The 16919-nt window shown below is 32.2% G+C and overlaps 2 protein-coding genes across 4 annotated transcripts in view; both read left to right on the forward strand.

Annotated features, from left to right (window-relative positions):
• The first annotated feature begins 5926 nt into the window (after positions 1-5926).
• LOC108222703 (probable receptor-like protein kinase At2g42960) lies at positions 5927-10965 on the forward strand. Its single transcript, XM_017396588.2, has 8 exons — positions 5927-6067; positions 6466-7199; positions 7309-7413; positions 7624-7746; positions 8007-8177; positions 8284-8413; positions 8561-8770; positions 10573-10965. The coding sequence occupies exons 2-8, from the start codon at positions 6565-6567 to the stop codon at positions 10693-10695; spliced, it is 1497 nt and encodes a 498-aa protein (XP_017252077.1). The 5' UTR covers positions 5927-6067; positions 6466-6564; the 3' UTR covers positions 10696-10965.
• A 1148-nt stretch (positions 10966-12113) lies between these two features.
• Positions 12114-16919, forward strand: part of LOC108222702 (callose synthase 7) — a 29397-nt gene continuing 24591 nt past the window's right edge. The window contains exons 1-8 of one of the 3 annotated variants that reach the window (XM_017396587.2): positions 12114-12505; positions 14235-14335; positions 14740-14852; positions 14937-15024; positions 15130-15240; positions 15332-15454; positions 16439-16528; positions 16737-16828. In XM_017396587.2, coding sequence (XP_017252076.1) covers positions 12331-12505; positions 14235-14335; positions 14740-14852; positions 14937-15024; positions 15130-15240; positions 15332-15454; positions 16439-16528; positions 16737-16828 — 893 coding nt within the window. In that variant the 5' untranslated portion in view covers positions 12114-12330. Of the gene's footprint in view, positions 12506-14234; positions 14336-14739; positions 14853-14936; positions 15025-15129; positions 15241-15331; positions 15455-16438; positions 16529-16736; positions 16829-16919 lie in introns of those variants that run through there. The other 2 variants (XM_017396584.2, XM_017396586.2) reach the window with 2 other exon arrangements.

Here is a 16919-nt window from a genome sequence, read left to right on the forward strand (position 1 = left end):
CGGAGGCTTTTTAAGTTGATTAGCACTAAAGTTTTATATAATTATAATATTATATACATTTTTGGAGATTTTTTTATTATTCTATCATATATATACTTTTATAAAAATAGAATTTTTTTGAATTATATTATACTAAAAAAATGAGATTGACTTCATGGAAAAGAATGAAATATGAGTTATATGATCTACGTGATGAGAGGAAGTTTATGGGTTGTGAATGGACTTTGAAAGGTAAATATAAGATATATGGATTTATTGATAAATTTAAGGCTCTCCTAATTGTAAAAAGCTTTACACAGAAATGATGAATAGACTATCAACAAATATATTCTCTGGTTACAAAATTTACATCAATAAGAATTATATTGGCTTTAGTAGCTTGTCTTGATTTAAAACTTTGTTAGATGGATGTAAAAACTAAAAACAACTTATCCTAATATTTGAAGGATTTGAGGTCAAAGGATAACAAGTCAATAAAACAAGATCTGCAAGTTAAAAAGGTCAATATATGGATTTAAGCAAGCTTCTAGATATTGGAATATTAAGTTTCATGAAGTTATAATTCAACTTGATTTTATTAAGAATAAATTAGGAAATTGTGTCTATACTTTCAAAAGTTGGAGTTCTTTTACAATATTATCAGTACATGTAGATGATATACTGTTAGTAGGAAATGACAAAGATATGTTCAATAACATCAAATTGGAACTTAGCAACAAATTTGAAATGAAAGATATGGGTGAAGCCTCATATGTTCCACATAACAAGGGATAGAAAAAATAGAACGTTGAGTTTGAATCAAGAAAGTTATCTACATAAAATTGTTAATCAGTTTGGGATGCAGAATTGCAATCCGGCACCGACCCTGTTGGTTGTAACTTGTAAGGAAGGGACTAACACGTAGTAAAGATCTTGAACAGGAGCAAGAAACGTTGAATGTGTCATATGCCCAAGCGGTCGTAAGTTTATTAATGTATGTTATATTGTGCACTCGACCTGACTTATTGGTATTACCTGTTAGTCTATAAGTAGATATCAAAGTAATCTTAATCAATCCCATTGGAGGTTGTGAAGAGTATAATAAAATACATAAAAAGTACATTGCACCATTAATTAGTCTATCAGGGAAAAGGGCCTGAAATTACTGAATACTCTGATTCAGATCTCGGAGGTAATAAGGATGATGAAAAATCTACTTCAAGACATCAATTTATATTTGATGGGGCTGCCGTAAGTTGGGAAAGTAAGAAACATGGATGTGTGGCAAGATACACACATAAAGATTAGTATGTAGCTTTTAGCATGACTACTAATCATACTGTCTAGATAAGACGTTTCTTACTAAAGTTAAATCTTAATATCATAGACGGGCCTATTGAAATTTATTGCAATAATATATCAGCTATAGATTTGATTTATAGTTGTACAAATAGTTCACAAGGACAACATATTGGTATACAATATCATTATATTAATGATGTTGTAATAGAAAAAAAGAAGAAGTGAAAGTAACATATATTCCCCCGAGTGATATGATTGCGGATCTTTTAACCAAAGGTATTCCGACAGTATTATTCATAAAACATGTTGTTTTGATGGGACTAAGAAATGGAAAATTCTAGGTACTCCAAAAATTCTTCCTAAAATTTCCCCCCAAATCTACTTGGCAAAATCTGATTGGTTCAACTCACACTAATTATAATGGGACCTCCCGTATGCACATCCCAATTAAAACTAGTCATGTGTCTGCCACGTCATTTGAGAAAATTTTTGGGAAAGAAATTTAGGGTATCTAGTATTACCCCTAAGAAATATGTAGACTGTGTAAAATGTGGGAGTCACATAAATTATTTGAAATAAAGTCAAGTGGTAGATGTCAGTTTACTAACTTTCAAATAAAAATAAATATTTGTGGGAGTTACATATATGAATTAATTATAGAATTATGTACATTAATTCTACTAATTGTGAAATAAATATGGCGGTTTCTTTTAAGGGGTGAAGGATATATTTGTATGTCTATATACGATGTTGTTGGACAAAGAAAAATATGCACAAGAAAAAGTTGCTTGTTCTAAAATACTATTCGAAACTCCTTATAATATAATATTTTCAGTTTTCGTGTCTTCAACATATATATATATATATATATATATATATATATATATATATATATATTAATTTTCTTCTTTTTCAACCCATTACTTATATTATAGTTATAATGAGAATTTTTTGTAGTTGACATGAAAATCACCAACTGTGTGATGATGTTGTAATATCGATTGCTAGTTTTAAGTATTCATATATGGTAGTATATCCTAATTTAAGTGAAGGGAAGAGTCACAATTTGAACTTAAACAAAATCTTTTTTAGAGATTACTTGTGATGATGTTCCGACTAAAGAGCTTGGTCAATATTTTTTGAGGTGTGTGGTCATTGTAGACTGTATGAGATTTGATCAAATGAATTTTAAAATTCTGAAGATGAAGATTTTTTCATTTTCTTTTCGTAGAGCTACTTTGGATTGATTCGAATATGTATCTATGATGTTTTTCGGGTTTTAGAAGAATTAAAAGTTTTTACTAAAAAAGCATCCACCAAATAAAGTGGATGAGCATTAGAAGTCTATAATAAGAAATGGAACTCAACAATATATAGTTGTGATATATGATGGTGGATAACACATTTGACTTTTATCATAACTTAGATGAATAAATAAAATCATTTTTTTAAAAAATTTATAATTTTGAATATAAAATATATGTTAATATTTCAATTAAAAAATTATAAGTTATTAATTTGATGTATTCAATCCCAATACTTGAAAATACATTAAAAATCAAACAACTTATAATCAATTAATATTCTTCTCAATAACTAAAATAAAATATGATCTAAGTCATTCATACTTATCTCTCAATCTCTCATCTATTGAATTGAATTGTATCATCATATCATTTTCTGGTTAAATATCTTTCTCTCTCCCTTGCCGTCACGGCCACCGCCACTATTCTTTTTGTTTTTTAAAAAAATACTATTTGGATCAATCTATTTCACAATTTTGATAAACATTTATGCAGTATAACTTATTTTAGAGTACTTATTTAAATGATTTGAACAAAGTGTTATGATAATTTTTTTAAGTTATAAAATTAACTATGTTATTATTTTAAATTTCACAAAATATAATATTCTTTTCTAAAATTCTTTTCTTTTATAATATTCTTTTCTAAAATTCAAATATAATATAATTGGATACACGAAACTAATGTAATGATATCTGTAAAATACAAGCTTTTATATATTTACATTTATTTTTTGTAATTTTAATATTTTTTTCAAAAGTTCAGATAATGATACTAGTAAAACAATCTTAATATTTTTTTAAAAAAGTTTAAATATAAAATAACTGGATGCTCGAAACTAATCGATAGTCCACGATAACAATATTTAAATAAGTTTAATAGATTAAGAGGTGACACAACTCATGGTCAACTTGCAGTTGGGACATTCAACTTAAAAAACTTGCAAACGGATCACAAAACTATATAACTTGATAACATTAAAAAGTTTGCACAACCAATAACTCTTGTTTGACTTTAATGCAAAACGTAGCACAATTGGGTCTTTGCATTTATTTAAATGCAAGTTTTTATTTTTTCGATAACGCAACTACAAGTAAGGGGTTACTTCGATTATTTATTAGCCTCTTAACCTGTTTTATATTCATTATTTAGAAAAAATATAGGTATTTATTTTCAGAAAAAGTACATTTTTACATAATTTTTTCTAAAGATAATGACTTATTTTTGAAAAATAAGGTAAGTCAAACGAAGTTGTTTCAACTAAATATCCATTAAAAAAAATGCCTTATTCAGTTCAAGTGCCCTATAAAATTTGAACTTTACGAAATTATAAAAATGATCTCATTAAATTTTAAAATATAAAAATATTTTTCAAAAAATTGACATTTCTGTCAGTTTCATCCATTCTATTAACGGCACTCCGACATCTATTTAAATACGGTTTTTTAATAATTCAGTTAGTTAACTGTAATTTTTTAAAGCTCAATAACCGAATAACCGAACTGGTTGAGTAACTTTTAGTCAGTGTTCCAAAAATCTTCGATCTAACCGATTATCCCTGTAATATTGTAGACCGATTAGATTTTGAAATCCAATTAATCCTTATAAATTTTTCTTAATTGAAATATATATAATAATTTATTAAATTAGGTATTATATTATTTTAAACATGAACAATTATAGTATTTATGATATAATAAATATATATTTGTTTAGGAATAACTAATTTAATAATAACTATTCTTTTTGCCAGAATTTAACTAAATTAGAATATTTTATATTAAAATACATCCGATTTTCACTCAGATTAATCTTTTCGATTAATCCTCAGTTTTCAATTAAACCTACATCGATAACTCAATCGATTAGTTGTCATTCCCTTGCCGTAAGTCTTCTGAGAGCATTTCCAACGGCGTTGGCTATAATCGTTGGCTAAATGGGACCTGTAATACATTATATAAAATTTGCTGAACCTGTAAGACATTTTGCTTCAATGGTATTGACTATATTGGTTGGTTATAATTTAAAAATAGTATGTTTTTGATATTTTAGATTGTTAAAATAGAATAAATGATGTGCAATCTTCCTACAGATTTCTTACAGACCTGTAGAGGTTCGACAAATTTAGTCATCCATAAGATGTTGGCTAAAATTATAGACAATAGCTGGGTATGATTGGACCATGAGTTTTTCGAGCTGTTGGCTAAAAGTTTGTATTTTTAATATATCAACTCATGTTTTAGCTAAGAGGTTTCAATGGTTGGAGATGCTCTAAGAGCATCTCCAATAAGTTCTTAAATAGGCTTCTAACTCAAAATTTAAAGAGTATGATAAAAAAAATGAGCTCCAAGAGACTGGCTCTTAAAAAACTTAAGAGCCTCTTCTCTCCCCTCTATTTTAAGAGTCATGTACTGACTCTTAACTTGTTTTTAATAATAAAAAATGGGATAAATATCAATGTCATCACTCATTTGGTTCAAATATATCAAATTACTCACTCATTTGAAAATTGACTCAATTTAGTCACTCACTTGTAATTTTGTATCAAAAAAATCACTCTATCGTTAGTCGAAATTCTTAAAACTATTATATTTTGAGTTTCTCACATTTTTTTTTATAAATGATATTACATCCAAGTGAAAGATTCCGAGTTATAGTATTTTAGATAATATTTTTAGATTTTTAAAACTTTATCAACTATTTATTTTTAATTTTTTGATTATTTTATTTGATTTAAATAAAAAAATAGTAGATAAATTTTAAAAATCTAAAAATATTATCTAAAATACTAGAACTTAGAATCTTTCATTTGGATGTAATATCATTTATAAAAAATGTGAGAAACTCAATATATAATATTTTTAAGAATTTCGAATAATGATGGAGTGATATTTTTGATATAAAATTATAAGTGACTGACTAAATTGAGTCAATTTTCAAATGAGTGAGTAATTTGATATATTTTAACCAAACGAGTGATGACATTGATATTTATCCCAATAAAAAATTCATTCCCTCCACTACATTAATTTGAATCTTTGACATAATGGATTTAGATAAGAATAAAATATAGGATATAGAGAGCATTGTTGGAGTATCAATTTTAAAACTACACTATATTACTAAAAATTATATTTTTTATATTATATTTAGTCTCCGGAGGCTCTCGGACTCTAACCCACTCAAATAATGATACTAGGAAAATACAAGCATGTATATCTCAACATTTACTTTAAAGATTAGAAATTTGTCCCAACACCTTTAATAAAATTTGTACAGTACTCATTCTCGAGGGCCCACTTTGAGGGCATCCTTTCTTCTTCTACTTCCAAACTACGCCTCCTCACCTTCTGAGTTGTTTTCTTCCCCTCTGCATTGCATAATTCATTATGCTTTGCAGAGCCCATTTGCTCAAAAAGGAACCCCTTCTTTTTGTTTTTTGGGAATCTCAAGCTCAATTACTTCAATCTTGATTCACCAAGGTAACTTCTTTGTCTTAATCTTAATGCCCTTTGTGTTAGATTTGCTTTCACCCCATGTTTCAAGATTTAGATTTGCTTCATTTGTGATAAAGTTAAGGCCTTTACTTGTGTTGTTTACAAGAGTTAGTACATGAGAATGTGTGGACATGTTTTGCGTACTGTATTGAGGTTTGGTATGTAACTAATTGATTAGTTGACTTGTCTTAGTTAATTGTATCTGTTTGATGTGTCTTGCTGTAAGATTCTAATCAAGTGGATGTTCAAACATTAGTCCCTTTGATTAAGACTGCTACCAACTTTTAATTGTAGACAACTTTGTATATGTTGCAAGTTTCTAGAGTCTCAAGAAGGTTTTGGTAGAATGACATTAATTTGTTTGCAATTGAATTGTTTTGCAGATATTTGACATTTTTTTTTGGATCGAGAAGGCTATGGGTTGATTTCGCAGAAACCTGAGATTTCGGAGGACAATTTAGTTTTGTTATTAGGTTAATGAAATGGCATCCGGGGATTTAAATGCACAATTAAATAAGAAAGTTTTAGGCAGTCATCTATGGGTGGTCATTTGCATAGGGGTCAGTGCGTTTATAGTATTGATTCTGTGTATCTTATCTTTGTGGGTCACATGTCGAAAAAGATCTAAGAGGACCAATAAGAAGTACAATAACCCTCAAATACCTTTTGTCTCTAAAGATATCAGGGTTGACAGTGTAGGGGTCCAAAATTTGAATGATCATCCAGAAAGGTTAGTTGTCACAGTTCCTGATAAATCAAGTGATAAGACTTCTGAGAACTTGTTAGCGCACCTAGGTAGAAGTAAATCAAGTGATGCTGATAGCCAGTGCAGCTCGTTGTATAATCAAGAGAGGCCCTACAGTTCACAATCAGGTGAAGAAGGGAGTTCTGGTACGGTTCGAAAGCAGCCCTCGTATGTAACAGCTTCTCCTTTAATTGGCTTGCCAGAAATGTCACATCTTGGTTGGGGTCATTGGTTTACTCTTAGAGATCTTCAGCTTGCAACAAATCGTTTTTCAGCTGAAAATGTGATCGGGGAGGGCGGGTATGGGGTTGTTTATCATGGAACGCTAGTCAATGGAACTGAAGTAGCAGTGAAGAAGCTTCTAAACAATCTGTGAGTACAAATTAACAAACGTGCAATTTGGAAAATCACTCTCAAGTCTCGACTCTATGGTTGCTTCATTGCATATTCTATTATAATCATCTCGTATTGTTTTCTGTAGTGGGCAGGCTGAGAGAGAATTTAGAGTTGAAGTGGAGGCTATAGGTCATGTTCGGCATAAGAATCTTGTTCGACTTCTTGGCTATTGTGTGGAAGGGGTTCACAGGTAAGCTTCAAGCTTTTTACTTATCAGTTAGTTTCTGAAATGATCCAAAAAATGTACTTAAAGTTTGTCTTGTTACTCAGATATGTATATGCCCTATAAAAAGTAAACAAGAATAGTTGAGTTGCGAGTCAGTCAGTGTACTTCTCTGTCAGGATGGTCCACCTTACTTCTATTTTGATCTAACAACTTTGTTTTTCTTTCTTATTGCAGGATGCTGGTTTATGAATATATGAACAATGGCAACTTAGAACAATGGCTTCATGGGGCCATGCGTGAACGTGGAAGCTTTACTTGGGATGCCCGTATGAAGGTCCTTCTTGGCACTGCAAAAGCGTAAGTTAATTATGCTCGAGTTGCTTGAACATTGATGTTTTTTCTTTTCATGTACATATTATATAGTCTTCCTTGTCTGCCTAATTACTTCCATCAATATCTTTTACTTCCATTAGGACCTTGTAAATTTATTATCAGTTATCAATCATCTGAGTGTTACAGTCAGTGTAATTATCTGCATGTAAAATTTACTTTGCTGATCTTATCATGTTGTTTTGCTTGTAACCATGTGAATACTTGTTTTCTATGTGGTTCTGCAGTCTTGCCTACTTGCACGAAGCTATTGAACCTAAAGTCATTCATCGAGATATAAAATCGAGCAATATCCTGATTGATCGTGAATTCAATTCCAAAGTTTCTGACTTTGGATTGGCCAAGCTCTTGGATTCAGGAGAAAGTCATATAACTACCAGAGTCATGGGAACATTTGGGTATGTACGCCCTTTTCTAATACACATGTCTGCTAGCCGTTGAGTAAGAAATTTAAATTTATCATACGGTATGGTGTCAAACATCAGTATCTTCTGTAATTTCCAGCTATGTGGCTCCAGAGTATGCTAACACTGGCTTGCTAAATGAAAAGAGTGACATCTATAGTTTTGGGGTTCTCCTTCTCGAGGCAATTACCGGAAGGGACCCGGTGGACTATAGCCGGCCCTCCAATGAGGTACGAAGGCCGTACCAGTTATTCTTTTGATTTTGACTAGTTTATCTGACTGTCTATTCATCTACTTCTAGTTTGTTGGAGTAAATATAAAAATTCACATGTAGAGTGTCTATAGTTGCACCTCTAAAATTCCTATTTGTGTGACAGGTTAACCTTGTTGAATGGCTGAAAATGATGGTTGGGGATAGAAGAGCTGAGGAAGTTTTGGATCCAAATCTTGAAATTAAGCCTCCAACACGTGCTCTGAAATGTGCACTTCTGGTTGCACTTAGGTGTGTCGACCCAGACTCACAGAAACGGCCAAAAATGAGTCAAGTTGTTCGGATGCTTGAAGCAGATGAATTCCCTCATCGTGAGGTACTGATCAGTTCCTTTGGGTTAATGTTCTCTTTATACTTCCTATATTTTGCTCTTACTTCTTGTTTTACATAAATCACATGTTCATAAGGTCATTGCAAGATTCATTTGGTTAACTTTGCATACAAACCAAATAAAAAGAATCAGCAGCCAAAAAGACTGATGTCAGTAATATAGATTCACTGGTAAATATCGTCCTGAACTGTCCCCTGCTTAATATATATTTCATTTAGGTCACTTGACTTCACACAGCACCTGCAGATCTTACTGTAAGCTTACAAATCATAGCACCTCTGCTGATTCCTGCTGATCCCCGCACAAATTATTCCAGTTTAGTGCCACTGCTATGTCTCTTTTCCCATGAGTTTTAGGGAGACCAACTCCTTGTGTGCAATTAGCAATGATATCAGCTTGGACTTGAAAATTGTTGCCACAAGAATGCCATATTTCTGTTGCCTTGTTTAATATCCTTTTAGTTAGCCTTCAAGGTAGGTCAAAGTTTTGCACATTGGCTTAGCCATATTTCCTACTTGTTTCGAGCAATGCACTTAACATCATCAAATATGAATCCCAATCTACCATATAATATGCTTTCACCTCACACATATAGGGGGTGTATTCGATTGAGATTTTAAAGGATTTTTTTTTCATGCATGAAATCTGAGGGTATTCAATTGGGATTGTTTAAAATCCATTAAATTATTGGGCTATTCAATTGGGATTTTAAATTATACTACAAAATCTGGTGGTATCCAATCAGGATTTTAAATTATGCTTAATAATCCGATGGTATTCAATTGAGATTGTTTAAAATCCATTAAAATCTGATGGTATTCAAATACTGATGGATTTTTTTGGATTTCATAAAGTGATGGATTTCGTGGGATTGCTCAGTGTATTTTAAGTTTTTTGAAATCCCGTCAAAATCCATGAGATTTTGCAGCATTGTGCTTAGATCCCAAAGAATCTGTATTAACTCTACGACATTTTATCACGAATCCGCACAAAATCAAAATCACATGCAATCCATTAAAATCCATAGATTAAAAACAATCCATTAAAGTCCCAGTTGAATACTAGACCACTGCAAACCAGCAAATTAATATATGTTCCATCATTATAATAAATTATAGTCTGAAGCACCCGTCTATCTTGTCAATTGTCAAAGTACTATGTCACTTGTTTTAGAATGTAATGAGTTACTTTTGGTCTGGTCTACCCTCTATCCTCTCTTTTCTATTACTTCACGGCAGACACCAACCCTCTGAAATTGTATATTGTATAAATAATAGATAATAGATTGTTCTGGCCTCTCAACCTTTGCTGACTATTGGTCAACCAGGTGACAAGTTAAAACAACAATATTCATATATGTATACAACTACTTCAAGCACAAATCAAGTTCATAAGCTCCTCTATGAAAGAGTTGAAAAACATTTGATAAAAAAAAAAGTGTGGTCAGTCAAACAAATTTATCAGAAACAGCATGGTCATTGACTTCATAAATTTGTCTATGACAGTGTTAGACAGGTTTTGGGACATTATCAGATTAGGTCACGTTCTTTATGGGTCGGATGTTGACTTAGTCGAGATGTTCAGGAAATCTTGATCTACCTTTTAGACTTGCCTTTTGGTTGTGACTAGCTGGGTATCGCGACAACTATGTCAAACATATTCCCTTTCTAAAATCTGATTGTATGATAGTGAACAAGTCTGCTAAATGGGATCTGGTAACAATTAATAAATAGTAATCTTTCTGAGAAACTTGGGCATCTATCAATTGCTTTTGATTGACTTTGCAGGATCGTAGAAACAGGAAGACCCGCACTGCAAGTATGGAAGTTGAAACTCCCAAGGAGAGCGGTAATTCTGCTGAGGTGGACTGCAGATCAGATAACCAAAGATCTGATACAATACATGAATAGAATGATGGTGATATGTTATCACTCGTCAACCTTCTGAGTAACCTTTTGACCAATTAGCCTACCTGCTCAGAGAGGTTTTTGCGAAAAAGTTGTATGCAAGAGGGCTGTTCGACGTATTTAGAAAAGAAAAAAAAGTAAAAAAGAGAGGGATGTTCGATGGTTGTGTTTTTGCAACTTTTGAGGGTTTTTTCCGTATTTCCTATAACATTTGTTGGTGTAAATGGATGAGGATGCTGATATAAGAGAGTTTTGTACAGTTTATTTTCTGAATCAGTGGGGCTTCCTTTGTAGTTTATTTTTAGGTGATCGGCATTCTTCTGACCTATTATATGGGTTTTCTTTTGTAGTTTTCTTTAAAAAAAAATTATTTGAGGCTCTTGGCAAAAACAGTCTCCCTCTCCCTACTCGATGGGACTAGGATGAGGTCTGCATATTTTTCAACTTATTTAGTTTTGAGTGAGTGTTGGATTTTATCTTGATTAGGTCCTTTTATGTTTCTTGCAAGAGGCAAAGGAGACTCTTTCAAGTATCGCATACTGGCTACCCAGTCGGAGGACCTTGAAACAGCCTGTTGCATCTTTGTTTGTGATGTAAACAGATATTTCAATCTCAACGGCTAAATAATTTAGCAAGAAGCATTGTTATACGGAACATGTTTACATAATTTTCGAGATTTTCTAAGGAGACAGTGACTTTTACAGAATATGTTTAACACATAATTTTCGAGATTTTCTAAGGAGACAGTGACTTTTACAGAATATGTTTAACAAAATTATATGTATTATTAATATATTTTTTCATACTTTTTCCAGTAGTATTGCTACTACTTTCACCTGTTCACCGCCATTTAGCTTATCAATGACAACAGAAAAGACGAAAGCTAGAATGGAACGAGTCCAGACTTAAGCGTAGCAATTAGAAAATGGAAGAATACATAATTTGAAGTTTTGGTATAAAACAGTTAGGTTGCATTAGGTTGCATTCAGTTGAATGAAATAGAACGAGAAGAGAATAGAATGAAGATAGAAGAGAATATGAGATAACATTGACTAAATATGAGTGATACTAAATTTACATTGACTAAATATGAGTGATACTAAATTTCTATGATGAAGATTGTAGGAAAACATGAACGAAAAGTGAAATGAGCATTCATTTCAGAACATTTGAGTTGGATTTTTAACTCAAATAATTTGAGATGAAATGATAAAAAAAAATGAATTATAAACGTTTTCTCTGTTGACCTCAAATCTAGTAGAGTACAAATTTCATTTCATTACGCTCACATCTCTTTCGATAGTAATCAGTAATTCGGTAGAAAAACGGAACACACATTTTTGACCCGAAAGCATAGCATTTTGAGCCCGAGTTGTAAAGCGGTAGTAGTATAAATACAAAGCAGATTCAAAAACTGGAATTTGGTGCCCACCACCAAAGACCCTCAATTCCTTACTTGTTCACCAAAAATTCCTCTAATCATTAATCTCCTGCCTCTTTCAACAATCCAAGAATAACACCCTCTTTCTATCTCTATATATATACATATATCATGTTCCCTGCTATGCTCATTTGCTTTCAACTTATAAGTACTTGTTACACACATTCTACTGACTGCACTTGTTGTTCTGGTCCGCCATGGCCGCCCCTCCGAGGTCATTTTCCCGGAGAATGACACGTAACCCTACCATGATTGATCCTGGTTCCGAGGTTGTGGATAGTGAGCTGGTGCCTTCGTCTCTCGCCTCCATTGCGCCTATTCTTCGCGTGGCCAATGAAGTCGAAAATGATAACCCTAGGGTTGCTTATTTGTGTAAGACTCTTTTTTTGTTTTCCTTTTTGTTTAGTAAGGCATTATGGCATATAATTTTACAAGTTTTTTTGTTTTGAGTATAATTGAACCGGGCGAGTTTTAGTAGTCTATACACTACACTGAGTTGCGAGGATGAATTTATGACAATCGTGTTAATAATAATTGATAATTCTATGTTGTTAAAAGTAACCGAAAAACAATGTTGCTATAAAATTGAGATAATACTATTCTGTATCATGAACTCATGAAGTATATACAGTATAGAATTTCGCATCCTTACTGTTGGATATTAAAAAAGCTTTAAATGATAGAATTTAAGGTGATCAGGAGGCTTGTGCTCTACAAAAACTTTCCTCTTTGTTTTTAATTATATTAAAATTAGTTATATACTATGTAAACTGTTTATGTACTTGTGTTTTTTAAGTAAAATTTTGTAATATCAATTCTTTGTCCCCTAAAATTATATATGTGAATAATTCATAAGTTTTGTGATGAAATTGATGAAATTCGAAAAAGGAAGTCTCAAGTTCGGATATAACTTTGTATTTGTAAACTTGTTTAGATAAGCCAAAGGGAAAGTTCTATGTTTATAGCTTGATATTTTTAGTTTTATACTTGAAGTCCCTAGACAAGGGAAACAGAGCAAGATCATTATTTTTAGTTTTATACTTGAAGTCCCTAGACAAGGGAAACAGAGCAAAATCATTATTTAAAGCACATTTACCATGTTCAAACCATTACCTTAAAGGACTTATATACAGAACAAGGTTGGTACCCTTGTGTCGTTGATATCAGAACTATGACCATTCATCATGTAAAACTGTGTACTTATGTTAGTGCAACTTTTCAGATGTGGTGCTTTATCTCACTCAGTTCCTAGTCAAAGGCAGAAAGGTGCCATTGACAATTTTCAGCGCTTAATTCCAAAACTGTTGTCATCCTCATATGCAGTTAAAACATTGAGTTCACTTGTATTATAATGGGGTCAACTGGTCAAGTAATGGACGACAAAAGTTTTCTGTATGTTTTCCTTGATGAATTTTCTTGAGAAACTATGTGTTGTTATAGGGTTTAAATTAAAACAAGCCTCAGGTACTCCAAAATGGAAAAACGGCGCTTAATAAAAATTCATTCCTTATCATGGATATGATATTGTTATTATTTCCATTCAGATCCATGCATTGGAGAAAGCTCACCATATGGATCCAAATGAAGTGGACTTAGTGGTGTTAGGCAGTTCAGAATGTTATAAGAATGATGCTTTGCTTTTTGTATCTTGTAAAAATTTATAGTATACAATTTAGAATTTGCATCATTACAGTTGGATTATTGAAAGAACTAATGAATAGAAAAGCTCTTCCTTTAGAAACTCTTTTACCTTTTTTTCCTATTATATTAACATTAGTTTTGAAATATGTGAATTGTTTCTTTAAAACTTGTAATTTAAGAGTAAAAGTTTGCAATATTAAATTTTTGTAACCTGAAGTATATGCATGTGAACATCTTATGACTTCTGTGCTAAAATTGATGGAATTCTAAAAAGGAAAGTCTTAAGTTCGAAAATAAGTTTAAACAAGTGATGTTGTTAAGGTAAGCCAGTAGACATTTCCTTGATGAATTTTGTTGACAACAGTGAGCTGACATAATGTTTAAATTTTAACAAGCCTCAGGTGTTTTATAAAATTCCAGAGCTCGTCGTAGATATGATTTTGTTGTTACCTCCATTTAGGTCGCTTCCATGCATTTGAGAAGGCTCACCATATGGATCCAAAATCAAGTGGACGTGGTGTTAGGCAGTTCAAGACCTACCTGCTACATAGACTTGAAAAGGTTGATATAAGAATCTTTTCTCTGTATTTTAAATCAAATACTTGCATCTGCCTATCGTATTTTGTGAGATTTCTCTGCATATATGCTGGATCATTAATAAATATTACTTCCTACATGTTTTCATGTGGTACAAACTAGAAATATATAGTCACTTCTCTAGAGTGATAGTATAAGCATAATTTACTGAAGTTTTGGCTTGCAATTGAGAAGGTGAAGATAGGCTTGATCAATATTATATTATATTACCTCAATCAGCTACCAAACAATTTTACATTACATAAAATATTTCAATATGACCTAGTGAGTAAAGTTCTCGATGTCATAGCTGATATATGTAAGATGTAGAATTTTTTCCCTAAATGATGATTTCAATGTAAAGCAACAAACTATGTCTGTTCTTGTAGGAAGAAGAAGAGACACAGCCTCAACTTTCAAACAGTGACCCAAAAGAGATTCAGAAATATTACCAGAGTTTTTATGAGAAAAATATCAGAGATGGACAATTTACAAAGAAACCGTAAGCTTGATCATGGGATTTGGATGTTTATGATATATTTAGAGTTGCTACTTCTTTCTATTTAACTTCTTCTTTCTCTTAAAGTGAGGAGATGGCTAAGATTTATCAAATTGCTTCTGTATTGTATGATGTGTTAAAGACGGTTGTACCTGCTTCAAAAATTGATCCACAGGTTTGTTTTGCATAAGCACTCAAATACATGTTCTTAGAAAGGTGTTGTATCTAACAAACTATTTACTTAATACATAAATACCCTCTACTTATACTGTTGTTGCAGACCCAAAGTTATGCCAAAGATGTTGAAGAGAAGAAAGAACAACATGAGCATTATAACATTCTTCCCTTGTACGCTGTTGCAGTTAAACCACCAATCATGGAACTCCCAGAGGTTGTTCTACAATGGTTTATTCAAACGGGCTTTTTTGGGTCTCTTAAGAAATTCCAGACCATTATGCTTTTTGTTAATTGTCAATATTCAGGTCAAAGCAGCCCTTCGAGCTTTACGCGATGTCCAAAATCTTCCGATTCTCAGACCACTAGATGAAGGACATAGGTCTGTCAATGATATTCTTGAATGGCTTTCTTCTGTCTTTGGCTTTCAGGTAACTGTCCTTGCTTTCGTTGCAAATTACGATCCCTAGGCAAACTTCTAGACAAGCAGTTTAGGCGCTGAACAAATTAAAAGAATAAGTCTCACAAGGTTAGGGACCTATCAGGCGTTTGATTTTGCCGGTGGAAAGCCAGCAGCTTTTTACTGACATTTAGTACTTAACTATAAAACATTATTAGTTATTCGTAATTATCTTGGATAGCAAACTGACTACAGTAGAAAGCAGTAAAGAGTAGACATAGAATAAGTGATTATATATCAGTGGTCATTGATTATTTAATCTTCACTCACACGGTATATACATAATATTGATGTGGTTCCATGCTTCCCAGGTTAGTATAGTTTATTCTTTAGGATTTTTTAATTATTTTTGGTTTCAGACATCTTGTATCTATCAATAAGCTGAGTTAACCAGGAAAAATTAGTAAAGTGAGAGAAAGTCCAGTGCAAGAGATATTGTATAAGCCAAACAATATAACTTCACTAGAACTTCCATGGGCAGATGCAGGATTAACAATTTGGAAAGGAATTTAAATGTGTGTGTGAGAGAGAGAGAGGGGGGGGGGGGGGAGATGTAGAGGGAGACTCTGTGCTCCTGGGAGGGGGAGAGAGGGAGAGAAGGAGAGAGGGAGAGGGAGAGGGTGAGAGGGGAGCAGGATCGGTTGAATTTCCCATATAGAATAAGTTTGATTAATAATGTTGTGATGTTATGATTATCACTAGTAACTGATATGATCTAAATTAAAGTTGTCACCTTAAACTATGACAATTGACAATGTAAAACTTGATTGCCTAACATTCTTTATTCATAAGACATTCTTTCTAATTTATTAAAATTGCTTCTTACGTAGTAAAATTATAATGATTACTCTTAATATTAAATATAATTGCTCATATTATCACTTTATTTTACATGGTTATTCTTAAGGTAACAAATCATATTAACTGACTGTTTTCTCATCATTTGTCTTCTAAGAAAGGAAATGTAGCGAATCAGCGGGAGCACTTGATACTTTTACTTGCCAATATTGACATAAGGACTAAAGGGTTTGAGAATTATGAACAGGTAAATCTACTTATTATACCCAAATATTTCAGTTAACAAATAAAAAACATTTATACACATGTGTGTGTATCACATGCATAAGTTTACGAGTTACATCTCTGTAACTCTTTGAGTGTGGTGCTATTATTACTGCAGTCACATACTCTATGATGTTTATCAGTTAATTTGTCTTATTAAAATGTTGAAATTGATAAGATTTATAATGCAGCTGGATAACAATACAGTACATCTTCTGATGGATAAAATTTTCAAAAACTATCGGTCTTGGTGTGCTTATTTGCACCATCCGGTAAATATAATGTAAGTCTACTTTGTGATCCAGGGAACTACATAATGTTAGCTCATTTTGATAATGTTTGCTGTATATTCTGTACACTCAAAGTCATATTTC

The sequence above is a fragment of the Daucus carota genome, chromosome 5, assembly GCF_001625215.2.
Source record: "Daucus carota subsp. sativus chromosome 5, DH1 v3.0, whole genome shotgun sequence".
In the NCBI taxonomy this organism is placed as follows: domain Eukaryota; kingdom Viridiplantae; phylum Streptophyta; class Magnoliopsida; order Apiales; family Apiaceae; genus Daucus; species Daucus carota.

Bases quoted from the DNA above. Each gene is read 5' to 3' on its own strand.
- LOC108222703 (XM_017396588.2), top strand. From the start codon at position 6,565: ATGGCATCCGGGGATTTAAATGCACAATTAAATAAGAAAGTTTTAGGC. The intron at 7,414-7,623 runs GTAAGCTTCAAG...TTCTTATTGCAG, and splicing joins TGTGTGGAAGGGGTTCACAG to GATGCTGGTTTATGAATATA. The intron at 8,771-10,572 runs GTACTGATCAGT...TTGACTTTGCAG, and splicing joins ATGAATTCCCTCATCGTGAG to GATCGTAGAAACAGGAAGAC.